The sequence below is a fragment of the Asterias rubens genome, chromosome 4 (genome assembly GCF_902459465.1).
Source record: "Asterias rubens chromosome 4, eAstRub1.3, whole genome shotgun sequence".
NCBI lineage: Eukaryota > Metazoa > Echinodermata > Asteroidea > Forcipulatida > Asteriidae > Asterias > Asterias rubens.
Genome location: NC_047065.1, coordinates 2,103,571 through 2,131,059, shown reverse-complemented (window position 1 = coordinate 2,131,059; position 27,489 = coordinate 2,103,571). Strand labels below are relative to the sequence as shown.

At 36.6% G+C, this 27,489-nt stretch overlaps 1 protein-coding gene across 1 annotated transcript; it reads left to right on the top strand.

The window, feature by feature from the left end:
• The first annotated feature begins 1,049 nt into the window (after positions 1–1,049).
• On the top strand, positions 1,050–23,903 carry LOC117289206 (gamma-aminobutyric acid type B receptor subunit 1-like). Its single transcript, XM_033770216.1, has 15 exons — positions 1,050–1,170; positions 3,575–3,802; positions 6,172–6,334; positions 10,008–10,281; positions 11,004–11,261; positions 12,095–12,222; positions 12,636–12,765; positions 16,818–16,938; positions 17,342–17,483; positions 18,349–18,592; positions 18,988–19,108; positions 20,185–20,335; positions 20,775–20,887; positions 21,483–21,690; positions 22,261–23,903. The coding sequence occupies exons 1-15, from the start codon at positions 1,065–1,067 to the stop codon at positions 23,105–23,107; spliced, it is 3,234 nt and encodes a 1,077-aa protein (XP_033626107.1). The 5' UTR covers positions 1,050–1,064; the 3' UTR covers positions 23,108–23,903.
• The last annotated feature ends 3,586 nt before the right edge of the window (positions 23,904–27,489 follow it).

Below are 27,489 nucleotides of genomic sequence, written 5' to 3'. Positions count from 1 at the left end.
TAGTAATGATACGGTGACAGCCTAGATTTAATGGACAGTCCGTGATTGCTATACCTTGGAGCTGATTTCTCACATCTTGGTTACATCTCTCACGCTTAGCTGGCACAGCAGTGACACAGATTAGCTGACCTTTTGCTGTGAGGAGTCAATGTGAATGGGGTTGAGAGTCGGAGGAGGGGGGTTAATCGGAGTAGTGACCTCAGATGGACGTTGATTTTAATTTTTTGGTGTTATTAAAATGATGCATGGTTTCTCATATCCCTATGGTTTTAGATTGAGGAATGAAAAAGGAGATTCCTGTTAAAAAAATTAACCAAATATGGGGTATTGATGCATTTACTTTTTATGCATTACAAAATTCAATGCAAAGCAATGTTTATTTTCCACGTATCATTATCAAGAAGAAGAAAAGTACAGTCAATAATATTTGAATGTGGAGGCAGAGTTTTCTTAAAGATGAAAAAAAGATGAAGAATCGTTCAAACTTAGTAGGTTTTATAAAAAAAACTTTGTTGACACTTTATGACTTTTTGTTTACTTCTTAGAATTTTCATTTGGTATGCTGATTCGTCAAACTCTAAGTCTCATGAAAAAAAAATTATTTTATGAGAGATTTCTCAAAGATGAAAAAAAGATGACGAATTCTCAGTGACCTATGCCCTTGTTCAAACTTAGGAGGTTTAATAAAAAACTTTGTTGCCACTTTATAACCTTTTGTTTACTTCTTAGATACTTCATTCCGCATGCTGATTGGTCAAATTGTAAGTCTCAACCTCCCCATCATCGTTGCTTGGATTGGTCCACACCTCGATACCTACGTCACCGCTCGTTCCCAAGGCAACAAGCCAACCCTCTACTTCAGCTGGACTCCCAACACTCTAACAGCGTCCGGCCTCTACCATCGAATCTCCTTCCCAACATGCGTGGAAGGATCCACATCAGAGACGAGCTACGGCTGCGATTTTCAACCCTACCCCGTCAGCAAAGTGTCATGGCTTCCGCTATCCCAGAATGCACCTGACATCAGTATGATGATCACCGAGCTCAGCTTCAGCGATTTTGAGATGTTGATTATCTTAGGCACGTTTTATCGGAGTGATGGTGATATTGAGAACTTTGCGTGTGAATGGTTGAAAGCAAACAAAGTGGTTTGGAGTACATGGGTTCCAGGTAATTGAGTTTTCTTGTTAATTTTCTTTAATCAATTTCCTAAGATGCATTTTTGTTTAAAATTTTTAAGAGATTAGTTTTACTGAAGGCACTCCTATGTGGTTATAAACTTTGCAGCAGGTTGTTTGTAAACCTCGTTAACTTTTGTAAAACTAGTCCACTTTGCAAAGTTTGTAAAAAATATTTGTTTACACCAGTAATTTTGTTCATGTGTGTTGTGTTGTCATTTGTCCTTTGAGAAAGACTCTGCTAGGGTCAAAACATCAGGCCAGTAACTTTTTGGGGCATTTATACCTCGATTCTTTTGGTTGATAGAAGTTTGCAAAAGCCAGTTCTATTTTCTGAAGATATTTATAACATAACTAAATCACATCGATGCTGTTCTAAAACTTGTAGCTTTGACTAAGCTATACAACCACCAATGTTTTGTCATGTTAGCCTTCGAGAAAGACATCGGGCCATTACCTTTTTTTGCACTGATACCACAGGTCCTTTTGGTTGGTAAGCAATTTGCAACAGCTAATTTTATTATCTGGAGATATTAATAAACATATCTAAAATATCCCAGGCGCTGTTCCAAAACTGTAGCTTTGATTACGCTACAACCACCAATGTTTTGTCATTTATTAGCTCTTGAGACAAACTCTGCTATGTTCAAAATAACAGTCCATTACCTTTTTTTACTGATACCATCATCTTGGTTGGTAAGCAGTTTGAAACAGCTAGTTATTTGTTTTCTTAAGATAGTTATAACATAACTAAAATATCCATGATGCTGTCCCAAAAGTTGAAGCTTTGATTAAGCTTCAACCACCATTATTTTGTGATATTAGCCTTTGAGAAAGACTCTCCCAGGGTCATTAACTATTTTGTGCATTTATACCATAAATCGTCAGCGTTTTCACGAAGTAGCACGCTACGTGCTTAGGGATTTTTTTTTTTTTTTTTTTTCTGTTGATAATGCATGAAGACCTACAATTCCATGAAGTTTCAAAGCTCAGACAGCTTTACTTTTTTAATTAAGCTAATCAGTGTTTTTCAATTTTTTCACAAACGTGGCATTTTTTGTTTTCACGAAACAGCACCCAAACCTCTGTTTACCATTGTAATGCATGGCACACACTCAAGCCAAAGTGAGGTAAAAGCGGTTTAAGAAGTAGCACGCAACGCCTGCGCTGACCTAGTTTCATAAAGTAACACAAAATGCTGTGTTGTAGTATAGGCGCGTGCTACTTTGTGAAAACGCAAAAAGACTAGTTTCATAATTAATTATGCAAATGAGTCAAAATAAGATTAATTGTTAAGATCAAGTATCTACATTGAGAAGTTTAAATGGAAATACTTTGAAGTTTTGAAGGGAGGCGGGTTTCTAAAAAGTGTTCAAGTTCAGAGGCCGTTTCTCTGATTGTTATTTTTTGCTGGTAATAGCAGTGAGTGCTACTTCGTGAAAACGCTGACGAAATGTCCTTTTGATTGCCGTTTGAGACAGCTAATGCTATTTTCTAAAGATATTTATAACAGCAACTAAAATATCTGTTCCAAAAGTTGTAGCTTTGATTGATTTCCAACCCAACCGCTAATGAGTACCTGTCTGGTAGATTTTGGCAATTCTACTTCCCTTACCTCAGTTAAACCACAGCGACCTGTGTGGTAGACTCTTGCAATTCTCAGTTTGAAACCACAAAGACCTGAGTAACACACAACAGCTTCTGTGATTTCACTTTGTGTACATTCTGACTAACGCCACAAACCCCAGAGCGAATTTAAATCAAAGCTCGTCATGAACTCCAAAGAGACCATGAGTCATGAAAACATGATTTCCCAATGATGTCATTATGAAAACAAAAATATTGTCAAATCCCCTGATTGACAAGACATAAATTACATGGACTTGATTTTAATTCCAAAGACATTTGAGGATTTTTTTTTAAAAGGACTATAATTCTACACTGCAATAAATTTCCTTGTGTCTAACTTGTGAGAAACTGAAATTCCTCTGACGTTCAACGATCATGAGTGTGTGTGAGCCGATTCCTCTAGATTAATAGCAGGCAGTGTGTCTAAAATTTACTAAGAAAGTTGAAAAGTTGCTCTACTCCCTGGCCGCTAATCCTGCCTACAAAATGTTCACAAAAATGAAAGTATAATGAAGAGTGAGTCCTTGAGATGGGCTTTCCAATGGTATAAAACTTGTGCAAATGTAGCATTATTCTGAGGGTGATTTGACTGTCCTTATATTTTTTTGCAAAAAAATATTTAATGGCCTGACGCTTCAATCCCTCGCCAAGAAGGTTTACGAGCATCATCATCATTGGATATCTAAAACGAGACCCAGATCCACTTCCTAATTTTCTGGGGTTATTATTTTTTTTTAAAGCATAACTTGTTCTTTCTTACCTAACAGACAAGCTGAACCCTAAGAGAAAGATCTACCTCGGAGGTCTTTTCCCAGACAACATGGCAGAGTTTAGTAGCATTGGGATTGGTGCTCAGCTTGCTGTAGAGGCGGTCAATAAAGACGGCAATATCTTAAGCTCTCATGAGATTGAGCTGATTGTAGATGGATCTGATGGGAGTGACGCAGTAGCATCTTACTTGAGACTACAAAGTGATAAAGCAAAACCAATCATAGGTAAGAAAGTTCAGATCAAATACAATTTTTTTTGTATTTTTGTATTTTTTTATATATAAAAGTACACTGAGATTTGCCAACTTTAAGACAGTGTCACATGAGGCAATCTGCATGCAACCTGGACCCAATTCCATTAAACTGTTAAGCAGAAAGGCCTACTGTTGAAAGAATTTTTATGCTGAGCAAAAATTGAGTGTGGCACAACGCACAACCAATGTAAACTTAATGTAGTTTTAGCTTGTAACCTGTTTCTGTTGAGCATTTTTTTTCTGTGCTTAGCAAGTTGTTTGTGCTTACAGGCTTTATGCACGGCTTAAATTCCTAGAGCTGCTTAAGCACATAATTTAGCTTACAAATAGTTTTGCGCTTAGCAAAAATAAGCAGAATTCCAGTCACAAGATGTACACGTGACATAGAATTTCGGCTGTTAACTATATTCTGGTAAGCATCTTGTTGTACTTTTTACATTTGTGCTTAAGCAGCTTTATGAACATGGGCCCAGTTCCAGGTAAAGAACAAAGATAGGGAGACCACCAGTTAAGGGCTAGATAGCTCAGTTGGTAGAACACCGGCACGTGATTCTGAGGTCGGTGGTTTAAACTTGTCTTTTTTTTTTTCGAGTTTTACTTCCTCTGAGTTTGTACTCAATGAACCTCAGCTCAACTAATAATAATAAATTATTGAAAAAGGATTTGACATTTGTTTTGAAATCAATTGAAGGAAACTACACATTTTCTCTGTCAATCATTAACACATTTAAATCATTCCCACTCCACCTTCCGTTTATCTCTGTTTATCCTCTCCAAGTCACATACGTCATCCTCCGTTGCTTTCTTAGCTCTCTAATCTACTTATCTCATGTTTAGATTTCTCTTCTTTATTGGAGACAGATGTAAGACTTTATTTTCCCAATTGATTCACACTTGCTACTTATCCAGCATGGCTCCACAATCTTCCTGTGTCTGTCGTCGCTCATTCTCATCAAAGTTACCGGTCTCAATTATTAATTTAAAGGGTCTATGTACCTTTTCCTAACACAAAACACAATGTCCACAGATTTACATTAAACTTACCAAGTTTGAAGATTACGATAGTAGAAAGCTTCCCTTGAAATTTTACTTACTGAGATGCTGTAGTTTTTGAGAAATGAGTAAAACAAATAATTTTCGTCTCAGTTTTAGCATGTAAAAACGTATTAACCAGTTATGCTATGGTTTTGGTATAATATCATAACTGGTTAATAGGATTTTACATGCTAAAATAATTTTCGTCTTCATGAGACGAAAATTATTTTGTTACTTGTTTTTCTCATTTCTCAAAAACTACACAACCTTAGTTAGTAATAATTGAAGGGAAGATTTCCACAATCATTTTCTACAAACCCTGTAAGTTAAAAGTAAATCTGTGGACATTTTGAAAAAAGTACCCGAATCCTTTAAAAGGGATTGTATATGGTTGGTAATTGGAACCCACTGTTTGTTTGTTTGTTTGTTTGTTTGTTTGTTTCAGTCATATGTAGTTGTTGATATATACCGTGACCTGTGAACATTTTATTTCAATAGGTGTAGCAATTTGAGATATTGCCAAGAATATGGAGTAGTTATGTCCACGCAAGAGGAATAATTCTTAATTGGAATAGACAATCTGAGCTAAACCGTTTTAGCTAAACACTTCTCAAAATTCAAACTGGGAGATAAAAAGTGATACATTTTTTTTTAAAATCATTGCCAAACGCATACAGACCTTTATTTCAATATGGTTTCAAACACCCAAATATTGTATGTTGTTTCTCAAGTTTTGCTGGCTATTTTATACGCTCGTTGAGAAAAATTTATATTTAATCCCTGCGAGTTGTTTTTAAATGCAATTTATTGAAGCAAATAATAAATCACAAAAGAAACTGAGTGGGTAAAGTTGAACATTAGTTTTGTTTTGAACAAAGAATAATTTACTAGAGCTGTATTTTAACCTGCCACCTTTTGATCAACTTGTTGGCGCTCTACCAACTGAGCTAATAATAAATTTACTAAATACTTGCTTTTTTTCAGTTGTTAGCACAATTAAGAAGTTCTTAGTCCTAAATGTTCATGGATTGGTCAAAATAAGTTATGTCTAATGAATATCACATTAAGCTCTCCGGATTCATGATTGGTTTAGAAGTTTTTCAACATCATGATTATGTATGTATGCATACTATCAGCTACATAATGTTTTCCTGATTCATGATTGGTTTAAAAGTTTGTCATCATCATGAATATGTATGTATGCACACTATCCAGCAACATGATGTTTTCCTGTTTTATGATTGTTCTAAAAGTTATCTACCTTGAATATGTATGATATGCAAATCTAATTGTCTATTTCTATAGGTGTGATTGGTCCAATGGAGTCAGATGACTCTAAAGTTGTTGGTTTAATAGCTGGTCTCTATAAGACTGTTGTTATAAGCTACAGTGCAGAATCACCCATCCTATCCAGTGACGTGCAGTTTCCATACTTTGCTCGTACAATACCTAGTGCAGATGAAGATGCGTAAGTAACTTAGTCACCTTTGCATCCTTAAACGTAATTTTATTGAGCTTGTGGAGAGAAATAAAATTCTAGTAATAATAACCAGCTCCAGGCAATCTCCAAGAAGAGAATCCGTTCACATTTGAATGTTCACATATTATTTGTTTGGATCGTAAGACGTTGTTTGAAAAGTTATTCATGTGCTACCAAAGCGGTCCTGTAGCATGCACTGCAGTTGGTTGTTGCCAAGTTCCCTTAGGTTCAAGATAAGACAAACTCAGGCAAAATTGTGAAAATTAAGGGGGAAAAACACAACATATTCTACAACAAATTTTTCAAAATAAAACACAATGGTGCATTATTATTCAACTGAAAAACCCCAGACCGCTGGACTTGGTCCGTCCTGAGTTTACTGGGTCGGGGCTAAAATTCTCAGCTCATACAGTCCATCTGATGTTCGAGCCCTGTTTAATACAACCAGAATCTAGAAGAATAATATGAAGATATTGTTTAGCAATCAAATAAATGAGTGAAACATCTTAATTGCACAACTCCTTGATGCAGGAAGTTAAGATGATATCGATCTACCTCGACTCATTTATCCTCTGCACCCCCCCCCCCCCCCTGGGATTAAAACGCAGTTTCCTCCGTAGCGAATCATGTCCTATCTTTACCCCAGTGATTCATGGTTTCTGATGGGTCTAAATTTATAACCAGTGTTATGACCGACAATGACCAGTCTACTGCTAAAGCTTCCATCTTGGACTTCACTTTGTATGGACATACAAGGAGGCATTTGATAACTTATTGTTTCTTGTCTACTTTCTAGAAAGAGGGTTGGGGTTTTGTCTTCTCAGTGAAGGAATCAGTTTGTTTATTGAATTATATAATAATTCATAGTTTCTGATGGGGCTAAATTTCTAACCAGTGTTATGACCGACAATGACCAGTCTCCCTGATAAAACCAGTGTCTTGGACTTCACTTTTTATGGACATTTACAAGGAAGCATAATGAGTTATCAGTTTTCTAGAATTTCTAGAAAGATCATGTTTCTTCTCTACTTTCTAGTAGAGGGAGTTTTGTCTTTTTTGTGTGAACTGTAATAAAAACATTTCTCACGAGGTATTTGTAGAAACAACTTTTTAAAAATTGTTAAAAAATTGTTGTAGAAGAATAAGAAGAAACTAAAAATAAATAGTAAACTTGCGGGTACAACCATGTGTAAATCTCTTTTGTGTGAGTGTTGGCTCTGAAAAGAGCCGGTTGGGTCTCGACATTTCGAACAGTATACTCTGCTCGTCTTCAGGACAAGAGTTTATTTATCTTGATGGGTAAAATTTACTGCCACAAGTTGGTTGCTTTAGAGAGGACAAGTAGCATAATTTTATTTTGATCCTGAGTGAGGGTTTCGTCACATGAGGCAGCATTACAGGCAACTTTGAGGACCACTTTGGTAGCATATCAGTAGTTTTTATAATGTCTTACCATCCCTAAGAAAAAAGTGTGCACATACAAGGTTAATTTTTTTGCCAAAGCATTACAAAATAAAAAGATACTCTCACTCAAGAGCGACCAGTTTAAAAAATACAATTTTTGGTATTATTATTAGTACAACTTTTACAGAAAAATATATAATCAAGAACTAGATTCAAATGTGAATGCCTTTTCGAAGTTCTGAGAGATTCCCTGGAACTGATTGCCTGTGAATTACTTTGTTTGACATGGCCCTTAGGGTAAACTCCTCGAATATTACTTCTTGAAGATCATTCAAATAGACGTGATCGTGATAATCCGACGCAATGTGTTCCAGTTTTAAGTTTCGAGGGGGGTAGACATTCCTTTTAATCTTGTCGCAGCACGCCTGTTTCATGACCTTGATCATGATTTCATCAGGGAATTCAGCGTTAATCATTAGCAACCCCTCAAATCCAACGAGATGGGTTGGGGTCAAAATCGTCATCAAATAATTTTTTCTTGGGTGGAGGGTGTGATATTTAGCAGGTATCGAATTGGGCAAAGCATAGCATAGACTTGTGGACAAGTCATTAAATGTCTGTCACGGTGATAGCGCTCTGACTCTCTCAGCGACCAACTCTCCTCGCCTTTCCCACGACACTGGCAGTATTCTCGCGAGACTGCTGGCCCCCGCAAGACTACTGCTCTCATGAGTCTGGTCCCATTTAACAGGGGAGCAGAACTTGGCAACCAGCAGCTTCGCGCTTGAACAGTGATCTTGCGAGAGCAGTATTCGATCGGGGAAACCTGAATCATTACGCCACCACCGCGACTCGACTATCTCACTGCGACAGACCATTCACGTCTTGTCCACAAGTCTAGGCAAAGCAGTCTTCGCTCATCAGGGAGGTTGGAGTTTCTGAGGAGACTTGACTTTCATAGTGTGTTCTCAACGACACATGGAAGGCATTAGGTCACAGCCAAGACAGCCTTGCCCCGGCTAGGATGACTTCCCATACTTCAAATGCCACAAATTAAGGAAAATACAAACTGTTCCTGCACTTAGCGAGGAGATACGCGTGACTCATGATGTCTCTAGCGGCCAACTGATGGAGGGGAGGGATCGAAAGTCGGCAAAAGTGGACGTCAACTTTTTTGTCCCTTGCCTTTTGGTGCATGTGTCAAACATTATTGGAAGTCAACACCGATAAAATATTGATCTATTGGAGATTTACAGATGTCAGACGTTACTGGGAGTTTGCTGGTGAAGTGCTTCCCTTTTTTTATTAGACCTGAACGGATTACTAATAGGTCTTACTTTTTCTGACCACTTCAAGTGTAAAATATACAATTGAGACATTTTGCATTTCTTTTTTTCTTCTTTTAAAAATTGTGCATTAAGTTCTGTGTAAGATTTTGAGCTTGGTATTAATTTATTTAAAGTCTCTGTCATAAACATCAGTTAACTGAATAAATATGGATATGTATTTGCCTGTCCATCATGAAAGTTTGGGCTTCTTTGCAAACTATTTTTAACAAAAATGTGATTATCCTTTTTATTTTTGGCTGGAAAAAAAGAACAATTACCAAAGTGGGACTTGAACCTGCAACTTCCAGACTTTACAGGATGGCACTCTACCAACTGAGCTATCTAGCCCTAATGTTGGCTGTATAACAATTATAGATTGAGTGGCTTCTGACTGGCACAGAGATTGACACAATAAGGAGGTTGCCAACAGAAGTTTTTTTTATTTTTTATAAATATATATATATGCAAGTTGCCACTTCCCAAGGCTACAATTATATTTTCCAGAGGCTGTTGCCACCTACTCCTAGGGCTGAAACAAGGTTACCCCTTTCACAGTCCATACGAATGTAGGCTTGGGTATCATCAATTCAAAGCCTGGCCAGTAGAGCAGAAAGCACTACCTCCTCAATTTTAATTTAAGTGTCACGACCGGGATTCGAACCCACACCCTGCTGATCAAACACCAGTGCTTGAATCCAGTGCTCTTAACCCCCTCGGCCATGACACAAGGCTCAGTTGGTAGAGGACTGGCATATTAATATGGACGTATATTAAGTCCCACTCTTGTAAATATTTCTTTGTTCAACCCAAAATATTGAACAATTTACACAGTCAGTTTCCCTTGTGGTTTACTTTGATTTGATTGTTTTAATAAACAAAATGAATGAAAAAGTGACATCTATAATTTTGATTTTTATTAAATTTTACAGTTATGCATTGATAGAGTTCTTCAAGACCAACAACTGGAAGCGTTATGCAGCGTTATCTGACAGTACAATCTCAAGTCTTGAGGTCATCTCAGCTGTAGAAGACATTCTTGAGTCACATGAGATAACTCTCGTCTCATCTCAGAGTTTCACCACCCCTCTCCCTCTAAACCCAGCCCTCTTCTTTCAAGACATTAAGAACCAGCGAGCGAGTATCATCATTGGAAAGTTTTCTGACGCAGCGGCACGAGTGCTGCTATGTGAAGCTTATCAACAGGTGAAGACTCAAATTAGTTGTCATATAGGGTGCGTTCGTTTAGCTTCCCTGGGTCTACCCTGCGGTGCTCACTCGGGTGAGCCCCTGACAAGAGCTAAACGAACAAACACTCACCGCTCTCTTAGTGACGTCGTTTACCTGGGGCCAACCCCCAAGTGACCCACTCCACAAGCAGGGCACTGGGTGCTGACCTGGGTGAGCCCCTGGAATGACGTCAAAAGCTTTTCGAACGCACCGGGGCAGACCGGGGATGACCCAGGGAAGCTAAACAAACGCACCCATAATAACTATAATAATAGTAGTGGCTTAAATCACACATATCCAGTCATCAAGGTGCCCCAATGCATTTAGTATTTTTCCTGCAGGCTACATTTTTGTGCGAATTTCATTTCAAAAAGTGCTCTCTTACCGTTATGTCTGCATTGGAAGAAAATAAATCCGTAATTGGAAAACACAATCTGAGAAACTTTTTTTGCAAAAATTGTTTTTTAGATTGAAATGTTTTTGAATCCTTTTTAAAACCACATATCCTATGAGGGAACTAATTTTTCAAAATGTTGCACATTGTCAACAGCTGTAGTTTTTTTTTATGGTCATGAATTTTTGGAGTAACTACCAACGGTATACCCTCCCTTAAAATAAATTCCCAACTGAATAAACGTTTCCAACTTTAAGACGGAATACAGCAATCACCAATTACTTTATTGTGTTTCAATATTCAGGATGTTACCGGCTACGCAGGCTACCAGTGGTTCTTACCCTCACATTACCCTGATGGTTGGTGGGACACCGACTACTACAATAGTGATATGCATGAACCCACTGAGTCGGTACCCTGTAGAACTCATGAGATGGCTCTAGCTGTAGCTGGTTACATGAGTCTATCGAGAATGAGTGTTGCGGAAGGGGGTCAGCGAGTGATTGGAGGACTCAGTGCTACTCAGTGGCACGAACGATATCAACGGGAACTCATTCATCAGGTTGGTAGTTTTTGGCTAAATTTATTTTACTTTTTTTTGTTTCCAGAACTTCAATATGAATATTGACAGTAAATACAGTGTAGAAAATAATGATTTAAATGTTAAAATAAGCAAAAAAATATAAATGAAATAACTTCAAATGGTTACTAGCCTTTGAAATTATGAAATGTGCAATTTATTTTTAATGCATATAATAGATGTTAAATTTTGCATCGGGGATACAAAATATTAATTTTTAATGCAGTTTTTCAAAAGATTTCTGGGTGTTTTTTGTATAAATTGTTTGTATCATTTTTTTGCATGAATATCAATTAGTTTTTTTTTGTGGTTTATTATGGCTGAATATTTTCCCCAAAAAATTTCAGCAGTTATATTTATTGTTTTTCTCAATATTAATATTGGAATATTTAAAAAGGAGGTTCGCACATTAGGAAAAAGTTCATTACAAAAAAGCATACTTGAAAACAGCAATTCATTATAAGAACAGGAACATAACAATTACCAGCAGCATCTACAAAGTGCACTGCACTACAAAGCAAAGATCAAACTTGAAAACATTTTGATACACAAAACTGAAAGGATCTTGTTAATACATAAAGAGGGGCTCCAAAATAAAATTTGGGTTGTTATCAACTCACCTTCCAATAGAGTTGGGGGAAACGTAAAAATTTTGTAAAATCCCATAAGTGTAGTTTTTTCCAAGAAGTCTGATGACCTCACATTTTCAAATAATGGTTTGTACATATGGAAATCTATTTCTTTTTTTTTTCCTTCTTTGAGAAAATATGTTTTGCCATGCCACCAATAAAATTGTTTTCATTTCTTACTTTTAGGGAAAGCAGGCAACAGATTTTGCGGCGTATGCGTATGATGCAGTCTGGACCTTTGCCTTAGCATATGAGAAACTCTTGCACGAAAGCCCAGGTGCGCTGACTGTCTCAAGGCAGAATCGTGAGATGCAGTAAGTAGACATCAATAGAAGCAACCAATTAAATAAACTATTTCACTCTTCTCACTTTGTGTATCTCAATATATGCATAAAATAACAAACCTGTGAAAATTTGAGCTCAATTGATCGTCAAAGTTGCGAGATAATAATGAAAGAGAAAATAACCCTTGTCACACAAAGTTGTGTGCTTTCCGATGCTTGATATCAAGACCTCAAAATCTAATTATGAGGTCTTTAAATCAAATTCGTGGAAAATCGCCTCTTTCTCGAAAACTACGTTACTTCATTGTTTCTCACAATGTGTTATATTACCAACAGCTCCCCATTACTCGTTACCCAGTGAGATTTTATGCTAATAATTATTTTGAGTAAATACCAATAGTGTCCACTGCCTTTAAGAGAAAGTTTATTTTGATTCTGTAAAGGTTTATTATGGAGACTCTGTCTCAGACTGAGTTTGAAGGGATGACAGGCAAAGTGGTTTTTGACGGGACAGATCGTCGAGGCCCTATCCGGATCTTTCAGCATCTACCCCTGGGGTCAAAGGTCATCACAGTGAGTACAAGCATTTTTTGAGATTTTTCATTTGATGCATGCAGGCCGCGAATTAACCCTTGGAACCCACAGCAATTGCCGTGGTGCCCTGTGCTTTTGCTGTGGTGCGCTTTGCAAAGTTCCTTTACAAATTATTATTTTCCTCATAGAAATGCCCCTAAAGAAAACTGCTCACGTCTTGGTGTATATCCCAACATATGCATAACAAATCTGTGAAAATTTGGACTCGATTGGTTATCAGTTGCAAGGAGTGAGAAGTAATACTTCTGTCTCAAAAATTGTGTTACTTCAGAGGGAGCTGTTTCTCACAACTCTCCATTGCTCCTTATACCAAGTAAGTTTTTATGCTAACACTTATTTTGAGTAATTACCAATTGTGTCGTTTTAAGTGAAGGTAAAGGTTTACCTTTTACAGACTTGATTCAAGTTAAGATCTCAGACTTCTCTGAGAGCACCTTGAGGACGTGGGTTCCACTGACTCAATGATACTCACTGGGGAGCGCTGAGTTGTGTTGTGTCATTTTCATTTCCTGAATATTAAGGTAGTTCTAAAGGACATGAGCTCTGTAGATGTAGATCGTTAGACACAAGGACAAAGGGCTACTGTCTGGTGATTTGGGGAATTTAATCAATGTTTGTGTTTCTTTCATTTTGTAAATCAAACTTGATCTAGGCTCTACTAATTAAATTTAGCGGTTGTACCGCTTCTGACTGGCACACCTGAACAAAGATATTGACATAATATGGAGACTGCCAATAGGGCTAGAGCTCTTGGCTTGTTAATCCAGAGGTCGATGGTTCAAATCCTGCTCTAGTCATTTTTTTTATTACTAAAGACAGTGGACACTATTGGTAATTGTCAAAGACCAGTCTTCTCGCTTGGTGAATCTCAACATATGCATAAAATAACAAACCTGTGAAAATTTGAACTCAATTGGTCGTCAAAGTTGCGAGATGTTATTGAAAGAAAAAACACCTTGTCACACGAACGTGTGTGCTTTCAGATGCTTGATTTCGAGACCTCAAATTCTAAATCTGAGGTCTCAAAATCAAATTCGCGGAAAATAACTTCTTCCTCGAAAACTACGTCACTTCAGAGGGAGCCATTTCTCACAATGTTTTATACTACCAACCCCTCCCCATTACTCGTTACCAAGTAAGGTTTTATGCTTATAATTATTTTGAGTAATTACCTACCGTGTCCACTGCCTTTAACCCTGAATCATCTGATTAAATTTGCATAGATCATGTATCATCTATAGTGACAAATTGGGTTTGTTTTGATTCATCTAAAAAGAAATTATGAAAAAATTGTGATTGTTATACTTTAAACAATCAATGGATATATGTAAAAAATCAATGTATGATGTTTTAACAACAAATATTAAATTGTTTAGTTTAATACCTGTAATATTCCTGGTATTGTGTATCGCTAAACCAGCTTTTACTTTAAGCTTCTGTGCTCAGCAGATAAACATCCTTGGTAGTTTAGTTATGTAACTATTATTTGTTTTTCCAAACAAAATAGTGACTTATACTTTAAAACAAAACCTTGGAGGACTATCAATGATGTACATATCCTGAAGTTAAGTTTCATCAATCCAACATCAAAACAATCAAAGTCTTTAAGTTACCACCAAATTAGATTACGTTTCTAATTGGATAACAGTCAGAAATGACACAAGAACAAAAAAGCGAGTTGGAGTTTTTGAAATGTTGTCCCCGTTGGTTTGGGAATTCCTTCTTTATTTTGTTCGTACCCTTCAATCATTCGGATTCCTCGACTGAGTCACAGTCAAACCACAAGAGGTTAGAGTAGACATAGCGTCTCCCGCCGTTCTACCGTTGAGTGAACGCCAAAGACTTCTAGATTGACTTGAGTTTTGTTTCATGTCGAAACCCGACCGCCATACAGATCATGGAAATCATTATTGCTGTAATAAGTTACTTGCTTGACAGAAACTGTCGAGTGCTTTTTTGCCTCCTTCCCCCCTGTGGAATACCTCTTGAAGATGTTTTGTAAGGAGGCGCTCGTCATCATGCTGGGATTATCAGGGGTGAATGAGTGTGCTGTGATTGGCCGTCGTTCAGGCTTGTCCTTCATGTTAGTGATCTTGTGAACCTTGAACTCCAGATGAGTCGGGATTAAAGAACTTAAAGTTGTTTTATTTCAACAGAAATCCAACTTTGTTTTGAAATGATCTGAAATCATTTTGGCGGCAGATCTATTATTGATACCATGCCCAATATGTGGAAAAACACAAAGTAAAGAATAATAAAGAAACATTTAATAATTAAATACATCAATCCAAAAATGTGCACATATACTTTAACAAACTCTTTAAGTATCAACAGATTTTCCACGGACTTTTGTCATACTCCATTATGGTTTTCTCTTGGTTTCTTTTTACAATTTGTTGGGATTTTTTGTTAATGATTCTAGAAGCATAGTAATTTCACAAAGTGACCTATCCTAATGCATTGGTTTGTACACAGCACTCTGAGTATGTGATTACTAATTACTAATTAAAAAGGTTGCAGGAATTAAAACACATTGACAGTTCTGTACGAATAAAGTAGTCATCTTAATTTTTGTCTTAGATAAAAAAAAAATTAAAAACTCAAAACAGCAGTTTTAATTATAGTGCAACTTCAATCATAATTTTCTCCTAACCTTTTTTTCATATTAGATAGGTAATTTTGTGGTACAAGTGGCAACATTATCTCATTAAACAAATGTCTGCAAATCATTCACCAAGGTTATACTTTTCACTTTTAACTTATCCCTAAATGATCGACACACCACAGTCTAGTAAGAACTTAAGACATTGCCTCTCTGATGTGTGTCAATTAGAGTGAGTTCGTACTACTTATGAGACACGTCTCCTAGAGGTGAATAAACTCAGTTTGAAGGAAATCTACGATAAAACCCGCTACATAATTACCTGTAACAAGCAATACACGTTAGAAGGAGGGAATTACAGCCAAGCGCCCGGTCACTGTCCCCGCTTTCCCAAAACACGCTCCCCCAGGAGAGGGTAGCAAGTAAGAGGGGACTCTGCCAGGATACTTCAGAAAACCCTGATGATAGACACGATTTCTTGTGTTTGGGGGTCCGCTAATTGTTCCATCTAAACCTAAAGTGACATCCCAAGGAAATTGGATGATCCTTTATTGGCTGGAGTGTGTTCTGGCATCGGCCGTCGTGGGAGAGAAGGGGTGAAGATGTAGGGCAGTGGAACGGAGGGTTTTCGTCCGTGACTAAATGTACCGCGACTGTGAGTAATTGTTTGTTGGGATGAGTCGTGAGTCTTGCGAGGAATTATGAAAACGGTGGAAGGTGGAAGTGACGCTGATTTCAAATGATTTGTTTGATCGAACCACCTCTCAGCGGTTCGGAGGATCCTTCATGCAAGATATTTTTCCTACTTTAGTCTAAATTTTTTTATCTTTTTTTTGTCCTTGGAAAGTTCTGAAAAACTATGATTAAATAGCCTGAAAAGTCTATTAAAGCATACATCATGTGTGCATGTAGGTCAGACCTTGGAGGTCAAAAAGTTTACTTTTTTTCAAAGGACCAAATATTATGCCTGATCTTCAAAAAGTCTTAAAATAAGTTTAAGGCCTTAAGAAGCATAAAAAAGGATTAAATTAAATTACCAAAGATGCTAAAAAATGGATAAACAATTGATTAACAAATGGAAACCTCAACTACTTTGAATTCACACAGATGAAACTGCGGTGTTAATTTTAGGATTTGATTATTTTGTGAAGATGACAAGCTAACAAGTGGACTGTTTACCACAACCGTTTACCCAAATATTTTTTGGGAGTTTTTACAGTCGATTGCTCAAAACGTTTTTATTCTGAAGAATTTTTATATATTTTTCATTTTTTGGTGTTTTGGTGTTTTTTTTTTTTTGCTTTTACAGTAGGTTGCTCAAAACGTTCCTATTTTTATGGATTTTTACTTTTACATTTTGTGAAGTTGAAAAGTTGCAAGTTTTCCACAACTTTTACCCTAACTTTTCTTCTCTTGTTTGTTGTTACAGTCGATTGCTCAATACGCTCCGCATAAAATTAACAGCAGTGTCTGGACTGGGACATTTGAAGTCAATGCAAGCGATATCGTCTGGTTAAATGATGGAAAAATACCCCACGATGGAACAATAAGTGAGTAGAATATGAAAATGTTTATGGCTGCTTAGGAGAGATTACAAAAGGGGACCACAAAAACATTGTCTGAAACTTTTGAAGATAAAATGATACAAACAATCATCCCTTTCAGACAAGTTAGTTACCTACAAAAAAGATAAATCTTAATATCGTAATGTTCAAGACAGGACTATAAGCTTCAGTTCCTATGGTCCTATTTGTGAGTTACGTTTTCGTTTCTTTTCTTATAAAACTAGGACACTTGTATCTTCAATTTTTTCTTTTTTCAACCCAAAGCAATTTTATAATTTACCCAGTCAGTTTCACTTGTGGTTTATTATTTTGATATCTGAAATAAATCACATCCCCTTAAGGTGACCCCGAAAGAATTTGAACTTTTATTTTATTTTTTGTTTCTCAGTTGATGGTAGGGGATGCGCTGTAGAGAGTTTCCGATCGTTTCTCAATGTTGACTGCCAATCTGCGATGGCAATCCTTAATGCTTTCCTCATCATCGTTGTCTTCGTTATACTCATCATCTTTGTTGTCCTCGTCAAGAAAGCGTAAGTCTCTCAAACTCTTGAAGATTCTTATATAGACCTTATGCACACTTCAGTAGGGCGCCCTCACCTAGAGGTCAAAAGGAGGTTGTTCATTGGCCAAACCTGCGTACAAATCTGTGCGTCTCGATTGTTTTGTCATCGTTTTACCTCTAAGATGGCGGCTAGATGACGTCAATGCATAAGGTATATTATCTTTAGTAAGTTTACTGTAGTTTATTCTTGCCTATACCATGAAAAACTTCAAACATCACTTATAATATTGAGTGGTTGGACAAGTTTTGAATAAAAAAATGTTGATTTGTTGGTAGACAACAGTAGGGGGTCAGGTTGGTGTAGTAGAATCGTGCCTCGCCTTCCACATCTAGGACCCCGGTTCGAATTCCACCGGGGGCACTATGTGGATTGGGTTTTTAGTCCCTACCTGACTGCGTGGGTTTTCCCTGTAATAATTCTCTGAGGTTTTCCAGGGGTTTCATCTAAAAACTGAAAATGTCCTTCTTTGTTTTTCTCCCATGGGTTTCTTGGCTAGCACAGTCACTATAAACTCACTTTTTTGAGAGTCATTTTGGCTGCACAACCAGAATTTATAAATGAAATAGATGAAATCTATGAAATAAATGAAGTAAATAAGTGAAAAAAATTAAATAGGTGAAATAAGTGAAATAAGTGAAATAAGTGAAATAAGTTAAAAAGATTAAAAGTTTAAAAGTTAACAAATTTAAAAAGTAAAAAAAAAAAAAGGTGAAATTAGTGAAATAAATGATACAAGTAAATTAAATGAAACACATCAAAGAAGAAATGAAATAGATGTAATAAATAAAAAATAACTGAGAGAGTCAACACCCTATTTCTATTTCTCCCGTAGTTATGATCGTAAGATCAAGAAAGCCGAAGAGAGAGTGAAGGATCTTGGCATCATCGCTCTCGGACAGAGCACTCTACTCTCTCTGGACAAGTGGGAGATACCTCGGACTAATGTTATCCTGAATCGTAAGCTGGGCGAGGGCGCTTTTGGGACTGTGTATGGCGGGGAGGCGTTGCTGACGGGTACCAAGTGGGTCGGGGTCGCAGTCAAGACGCTTAAAGTGGAATCTACCATTGAGGAAAAGGTGGGTTAGGCGGCATTGTTTAGAGGAGGGGATGTTATATTTTAAGTAAATATTGGTCAGTTCCCGACACTAAATGATTACTGGTTATTTTTTTATTCTTTTGAAGATTTTGATTTTTTTCAAGTTACTGTAATTTTGTTTTTATCTGCTACAAATGTTAAGCAACCTTCTACCGATTTCTTCTGAAAGATAACATTTGATTTGATGACTTCTTTTCACTTATAAAGACCAAGAAACCATAGATAAGTTTGACAAAATATTTGTTTTGAAGTTGATATTGACAGAATGTCAAAGATTGTTTAACCCTTACCTCATGCAGTATGCAGTGTGTTTTGAAGACTAAAGCAATAATCAAAATATTTCCTCATATTTTTCTGCTTGTTTTCTTGTCACAGCTCGATTTCTTGAGTGAGGCTGAGATGATGAAACGATTTGACCACAAAAATATTGTGCAGCTGTTGGGCGTTTGCACTCGTAGGGAACCCATATACGCCATCATGGATTTCATGTTACACGGTAAGTTATGTATGAGTCACCAGACTATTACTTAGAGACCAATAGTTAAGCATCAATGAAATAATGATTAACTCTGTTCACACAGCAGAGCAAATTCACAGGAAATAAACCCTGGGAATTCCTGGGGAATGTTTACCCTGCATGTTCATTTCACCAGCAAGGATGTTCTTCATACTTAAGTGTGATTTCTGATTGTTTTGCCTTTGGAAAAATCTGATTTTGTTTTATATTAGATAGCCTGAACAGTTTATTGAAGGGAAGGTACAGCTTTGGGAATTGTCAAAGACCAGTCTTCTCACTTGGCGTATCCCATCATAAGCATAAAATAACAAGCCTGTGGAAGTTTGAGCTCAATCAGTCATCGAAGTTGCGAGAAAATGATGAAAGAAAAAACACCCTTGTTGGACGAATTTGTGTGCTTTCAGATAGGAATAAAAGATTCTAGAAGTCTTTTATTATTTTAGTGAGAAATTACCTCTTTCTCAAAAACTACGTTACTTCAGAGGGAGTTGTTTCCCACAATGTTTTATACTATTAACAGCTCTCCAATGCTTGTTACCAAGTCAGTTTTTAAGTAAATATTTGTTTAGAGTAACTACCAAACGTGAACCTTCCCTTTAAAGTCTATACCATGAGTACTTGTAGGTCAGCCTTGGTACTCAATCAAATGTTCCTATTTTTTCCCAAGGACCAAATATTATTCAAGTTTGGAGGGGGCTATAGTCAAGACTATTTGGGTTTTTTTGCAAACTGTGTGAGCAGAAATATAAAGCTAATAATGGAAAACACCTTTTCTGCAAACTGTGCATTGAAATATGAGGCTTAGGGCCCTTAAACTATTCAGACACCTGCAAATCCTGAACAAATTGTTTGACAAATAAATACAGAAATATTCCGGGAGAAAGTGGTGTGATTTCATCGAGTAGTCAACCTTGCTGATTTTACTAGCAAATGATTCAATCACTATTGTCTAAAACATACCACTGAGAAATTTGTCTTTTTGAAAACTACGACTGCTTCCATCTGTGTGATGGGTTCCTGTAATTGACACTTCATTATTTAATTGATTTAAACAGGTGATTTAAAGACCTTCCTATTGGCGAGACGCCATCTTGTAAGCCAGAGTTCATCCAATGACATGACCGTTTCTCCAGAGCGACTCACCGCTATGGTTCTTGATGTTGCTACTGGATTGAGATACCTAGCTTCTCATAAATATGTGCATCGGTAAGCTGTTATTTTGTGATATCTTCTTTTGCTATTTTGTGAAATCTTCTTTTGCATCTTCTTTTGCTATTTTGTGATATCTTTTGTCTGTGATATCTTCTTTTGTTGTGTTGTGATATCATCTCTTGCTATTTTGTGTTAACTTGTGCTATTTTGTAAAATCTTCTTTTGCTATCTTCTTTTGCTATTTTGTGACATCTTCTTTTGCTATTTTATGACATCTTCTTTTGCTATCTTCTTTTGCTATTTTGTGATAGCTTTTGCTATTTTGTGACATCTTCTTTTGCTATTTTGTGACATCTTCTTTTGCTATCTTCTTTTGCTATTTTGTGACATCTTCTTTTGCTATCTTTTTCTATTTTGTGACATCTTCTTTTTGCTATCATCTTTTGCTACTTTGTGATAACTTTTGCTATTTTGTGATATCTTCTTTTGACAGAGATCTAGCATGTCGTAACTGCCTTGTGGACTGTTCTTACACTGTAAAGATTGCAGACTTTGGGATGACTAGAGCAACTTATGATTCTAACTATTACAGGCTCAGCAGGGAAGGTAAACATTGACAACAATAACAACAATAACAACAACAACAACAACAACAATAATAACAACAATAACAACAACAATAACAGTCTCCTGACAATGGCTAGTTAAAACTTTGAGACAATAACTCAATATGCGATAGTGAAGTTAATAACGAAAAGTCCCCTTGATCCACTTCATAAACAACAGTAGTAGTTCCGGCCAATTTCCTACATTCCACCCAAGCAGTAGTTAAAAAGGAGAACAGTTCTTTTTAGAACTGAGAAGTCTCCCGAATTCGTTAAATCTACTCTGTGGTAGTTAAATATAAATCAAGTCAGATCTCAAAAGAACATAATCTACCCAGCAAGTAGATACCCAAATGGTGTTACAGCAAACAAGATATATACATTAATAACAACAACAAAAATAGCTTTAACAGCAACAGCGACATCAAACAGGTTTTTACTTTGTATGGTGTGGTGTAATCATCGTATCATTTTTAGCGTATTTGTATTTTCAATGTCTGTTTTGTAACTGCTTGGACTTACCCTGTGCAATAATAAATACAATGAAATTTAATTAACAATATAACCTCGAGATTCTTTCTGATTTCTTGATGCAGGTAAGATGCCAGTTCGTTGGATGGCCCCAGAGAGTGTCAATGAAGGAATCTTCACAACAAAGAGCGATATCTGGAGCCTCGGTATAATCATCTACGAGGTCGTGACCTTTGGCGGATTTCCTTATAAGGATTTGAGCAATGCGGAGGTGTTGGAGTTTATCCGTCATAACAATGCTATGAGACCACCGGACGACTGTAGCCCATCTCTGTAAGTTTGAGAAGTTCTCTTCTTTCTTAGATTGGGATGAGGATATATATTTTCAAATTTGGTCAAACTTTTGATCAATCATTGCTCTGGAATTAGGGTCATGCAGTAGTACAGGTATAGACCGATCCAGTAAGCTCCGCCCACAACGCACGTTTGAGCAAGAACACGTGAGCCTCTCCTATGCCTTTTTTGCACAACCCTGCCGCGCGCGCCAAGCATATGTGCACGCATGTCGGACCTTATTTGTTGGACCTTCGTTGCGTTGCGATTGGTCAATACGCAATGGGGTAGAGCTTAATGGATCGGTCTATTGTGGGAACTTTCACGTACTCACAGTCAACTAACAAAATTGAAACGTACCGCGTGCTCTGAATAAACAAAGTGAGTTGAAGACTATGGCTTGAATTCACACAAGAAACATTCTTTCAGAGCTTCATTTTGGAGTCTGATCACAACAACCTTTTAGCCTCTCAGAAAGTTGTTTCCTATTAAAAAGTTTGTTGTTCAGTCTGTCTCAATACCATCCCTCTAAGTCAAACATTTAATCAATTATCATTGAACCCTCTGCAGTGCTGGACTGATGCAGCGCTGTTGGTCCATTGAACCTGAAGAACGTCCAACAGCTTCCGACGTCGTTGAAATCCTGAGCGTTAATTTAGATCTGATCCAACCGTCCATCAACGAACCCGTGATGAACATTCTAGAAGATGACTTAGCGCATTCTCGGACTGCACCTAGAGGGAACAGGGCAGACAGCTTCCAAAGTGAGGGCACCATTATGGATTTCGATCCACCAAACATCTCGAGGACGGATCAGGTTGCGAGTCTCGGGAGGCGGCTACGAGCGTCGTTTGTCCGAACATTGTCGTGGAATAGACGCCGTTCACATACATTACATACAATCGAGATGTCGGATGCGGAAAGTAAACATAAAGACTTAGAGTCCTCAACTCAGGAACTTGTGCCGTCGACATTCTCTGTGATAACTTGTACTACAAGGAGTTCTTTGATATCTCTCAATCAATCGATGAGGACTAGCTTAAGAAGTACGTCAGCTCCAAGAGATTCAAGCTCATCGAGTGGAGTAGACTTTAACATCACAGACAGTGTGTCGGGTGAGATGACTGTTGGCGGGGGATTTGTACTGCGTCGGTCGGCAACTGATTCAGATATTATTGATCCGACAGTAAACAATAATTCCAAGATGGTTGGTGCAAGGCAGAATAAGTTTCATGATTTGAACTTACAGCCTGGTTTTGTTGTTCAAATTGGAGATGAGTCTCTTTTGTTACCGACCCGGAAGTCTCGACAACACAGAAGGTCAAGAAGTAGGTCATTAGGTAACCTCCGGTCACCCCACACTTCCAAAAAAGTAATAAATGAAAGATGTTTAAATTCAGAAGAAAGTAAGGCTTGATGAGTCTGAAATGACATCACTATTTGGCCATCAAAGGGAAAATGTTCCACAGGGATCAGTAATTGGCCCTTAAATAAAAGTATGAATAAACAGGGTTCTTTGAGAGGCACCCATGTTTTAAGACAATTTGTATTTTGTACTTTCACAAGTACAAAGAGCCAAAACTTCTGGTCTTTTTCAAAATATATCTGAGTGAAATTAGGATAATAATGGTAACAATCAAATTATACCAGATTAACATATGCACACAATGTCTTCCATTACAAGTATTATTGAATATTATATTCTCTAAAGTTAAGTTAACATGTAAACAAAACACGAGCATTCTGTTTCTAGCCCAATTAAATTCTACAACATAGCAAATTGTTTTACATTAATTTTTTATTTTTTTTTAAAGTTGGAAGTTTTTTATAAACTGTATATAGCATGTATACTACTTCCATCACCTAAATAAATTATGCAAACTATTTTAAAGGTATCTTATGATATCAAATGCAATAAATGAGTGCTTAGTTTAATTCTGTGAATTAAATAAGTTGAATCAATATGTCACACCCCATGATTGACTGAGTTATTGTCCAAACTATAGACCGTATTGAGACGTCATCGTTCAAATATCTGCCCTACAACATGCCGTCTGTGAGCGTGTGGGTGTGTACATGCGTGCTTGTACCGTAGAAATCAAACCGGGAACGCTGCGTGTGCCTCTTTGATGTACGCGTTTAGACGCACATTACAGTTTACCCTACAAGATGGCAACTTTCATAGCAACAAAGGGGTTATTTAATAATAATAATAATAAGACATTTATAAAGCGCCTAATGCAAAAGCCTCTAAGCGCATTAAAGAAACAATAAAATAAACAATTAGAGAAAGATACAAGATACAAATAGGCAAATTACAAAAAAGAAGCTTTAAACAAATGAGTTTTCAACAAGGACTTAAAACATTGTAAAGTATTAGCTTGGCGAATATGCACAGGAAGACTATTCCAAAGAAACGGTGCGGCATAAGAAAAAGATCTGTGGCCATAAAAAATGGAAGAAGCTCTAGTAGCAGAAAGCAATGACTGTTGAGATGATCGTAAATACGGTCTATAGTTTGGTCAGTCACCAGTTGATAGGCATGACAAGCATATCGTATACCCACATTGGATACTGACTCTATATTTATTGCAGATAATTTACACTGTTCATTACTAATGTAAAGCCATCGTGCAAAGTTTAAAAGGAAGTAATTTTGTTGGGGTTATGAGAAAAGATAATTGCAAGTTTTTAAGCTTGAAATTATTTGTAAAAACACTAGCTTTGCACTTATTAATATCCCGATTAACACTATCAACCTGTAGATTTCCCTTGCTTAGGCAAGAGAAATAGACCTCATATTTCTGAGTAAAGGAGTTTAAGATTAAATTACCATTGCAATAACAAATTTAATTGTTGTTTTATTTGTTTCTCAGAAGATCTGGAAGTCTCAGACTGTTTTTGTCAGCAATGACTTAAAACGCCTGTAAGCCCACCGGTGGTAATCCAATGGATCTTCAAATTGTTGTAAAAGAGAATTAAAAACTATGCAATTACTATGGACAACTTTTCTGTGAAGTGCAATTAAAGGAGTTTCATAACTAATAATTTGTTTGTATATTCTGGAGAAGCAAAATATATGTAAGAAATATATAGATGATGAGAAAGAAATGTGTTGTTAGATTTGTTTCTTGTGGTAGGGGTCAATCAGTCGCTCATGTAACATTTGGGTTTTTGTAAACAACTGTAGAGTTTGGGCTCAAATTTTAGAAAAAAATACTGGATTGACCCCTTGCAAATTTTTCAATTTTTAGCCCAAATTGGATAAAAATGCTGGACTTACCCCTTGCGAATTTTTTCATTTTTGGCCCAAATTTCATAAAACGCTGGACTTACACCTTGTAAAATTTTCAAGTCTTTTTTGTGAAAGTTTGATAAAAATGCTGGACCTACCCCTTGCAATTTTTCAATTTAAGGCCCAAAATGGATAAAAATGCTGGACTTACCCCTTGCAAATATTCCAATTTTGGCCAAAATTTGATAAAAATGCTGGACTTACCCCTTGCGTTTTTTCCAATTTTAGGCCCAAAATAGATAAAAATGCTGGACTAACCCCTTGCAAATTTCTCAATTTTTTGCCCAAAATTGATCAAAATGCTGGACTTACCCCTTACAAATCTTTGAATTTTAGGCCCAAAATGAATAAAAAATGCTGGACTTACCCCTTGCAAATTTCTCAATTTTTGACCCAAAATTTATCAAAATGCTGGACTTACCCCTTGCGAATTTTTGGTCCAAATTGGATAAAAATGCTGGACTTACCCCTTGCGTTTTTTTCCAATTTTAGGCCCAAAATGGATCAAAATGCTGGACTTACCCCTTGCAATTTTTTTAATTTTGGGCCCAAAATTGATCAAAATGCTGGACTTTTACCCCTTGCAAGTTTTTCAATTTAAGGCCCAAAATGGACAAAAATGCTGGACTAACCCCTTGCAAATTTTCAATTTTTGTTCCAAATTGGATAAAAATGCTGGACTTACCCCTTGCAAATTTTTGAATTTTTGGTCCAAAATGGATAAAAGAGCTGGACTTACCCCTTGCGTTTTTTCCAATTTTAGGCCCAAAATGGATAAAAAATGCTGGACTTACCACTTGCAAATTTCTAAATTTTTGGCCCAAAATTGATCAAAATGCTTGCAAATTTTTCAATTTAAGGCCCAAAATTGATAAAAGAGCTGGACTTACCCCTTGTATTTTTTTTTACAATTTTGGCCCAAATTGGATAAAAATGCTGGACTTAATCCTTGTGAATTTGTAAATTTTGTGCACAAATATAGTAAAATGCTGGACTTACCCCTTACGTTTTTTCCAATTTTAGGCCCAAAATGGATAAAAAATGCTGGACTTACCACTTGCAAATTTCTAAATTTTTGGCCCAAAATTGATCAAAATGCTTGCAAATTTTTCAATTTAAGGCCCAAAATTGATAAAAGAGCTGGACTTACCCCTTGTATTTTTTTTTTACAATTTTGGCCCAAATTGGATAAAAATGCTGGACTTAATCCTTGTGAATTTGTAAATTTTGTGCACAAATATAGTAAAAATGCTGGACTTACCCCTTACGTTTTTTTCAATGTTAGGCCCAAAATGGATAAAAATGCTGGACTTGCCCCTTGGAAATTTTTCAATTTTAGGCCCAAAATGGATTAAAAATGCTGGATTTATCCCTTGCAAATTTCTCCATTTTGGGCCAAAAATTGATTAAAATGCTGGCCTTACTCCTTGTGATTTTTGCGAGCAAACTGGATTAAAATTCTGGACTTGCCCTTAGCGATGTTTCATGTTTTTGCCCAAAATTTGAAATAGGACATCACCCCCCCCCCCCCCCCCAAAAAAAAGATTTTTTTTGTTTAAATCCTCATAATAATATTTCAACTAAAATATAGCACACACTTTAAACGATTGACTTTTCACTAATAATTGCAAATGTTTTTTTATTTCATATTCATGATTCAACATCCGTGTTGTTTAAATACATTCAATGCAATTTGTTAAACACCTCGTTGTATGCATTTTTACCAAAACATGATATAATTATTTTCATTAATAATGCAGAATATGGTTGTTATTATTTTCCCCGCACGACTACAAATGCAAATTGAAATATGATATGATAAAAGTTAAATTAACCAAGTGAGAATTTTTAAATAAGTCTTAAATACAAGTAAAGTTTCTCAAATAAGCAAAACAAATTATTAGATGTTCGTAAGTTTGATTAATACAGAAGTTATAATGATTTAAAGAAAACATTAAAATGAACAGATGTTGATACCAAATAAGATTCAGATAATCAAACATATACTTAATTGTAGGGGCAAGCATCTTTGATAATTTATAAGGTTGAATTTTAGTGTGATTTTAAAGGAAGCACTTCACCTTTTTTATTCACATCTTACATAATGTCCAACATTAATAAAAAATAAACCATAAAATCTTTTAGCACGCTTAGCCCCATTGTCAAGCATGCTTTTAAGCTTGACTGAAGACGCTATTTTTTTGTACAAGTTGCCGAAAGAGGGCGCAACAACAACTGTTTTGGAGGCTTGCCCAAGACTGGGCAAGTCTATGAGTCTTGAGTCGGTTTCACAAACAAAGTCCCAACTTAGGACTAGTCGTAGGAGTTATTAAAAACTTAAGGCAAGTCCTAACGAATAACTCGTCCTACGATTAACTCGTCCCAACTCGAGATAAGACTTGTCTTAACTCTTTGTGAAATCCACCCCAGGATCGTTAAGAGCCAGATGTTTGTGTGCTACTATCTCTTCTCCAGTAATTCATGTTGCGTTATCAGCAACTACA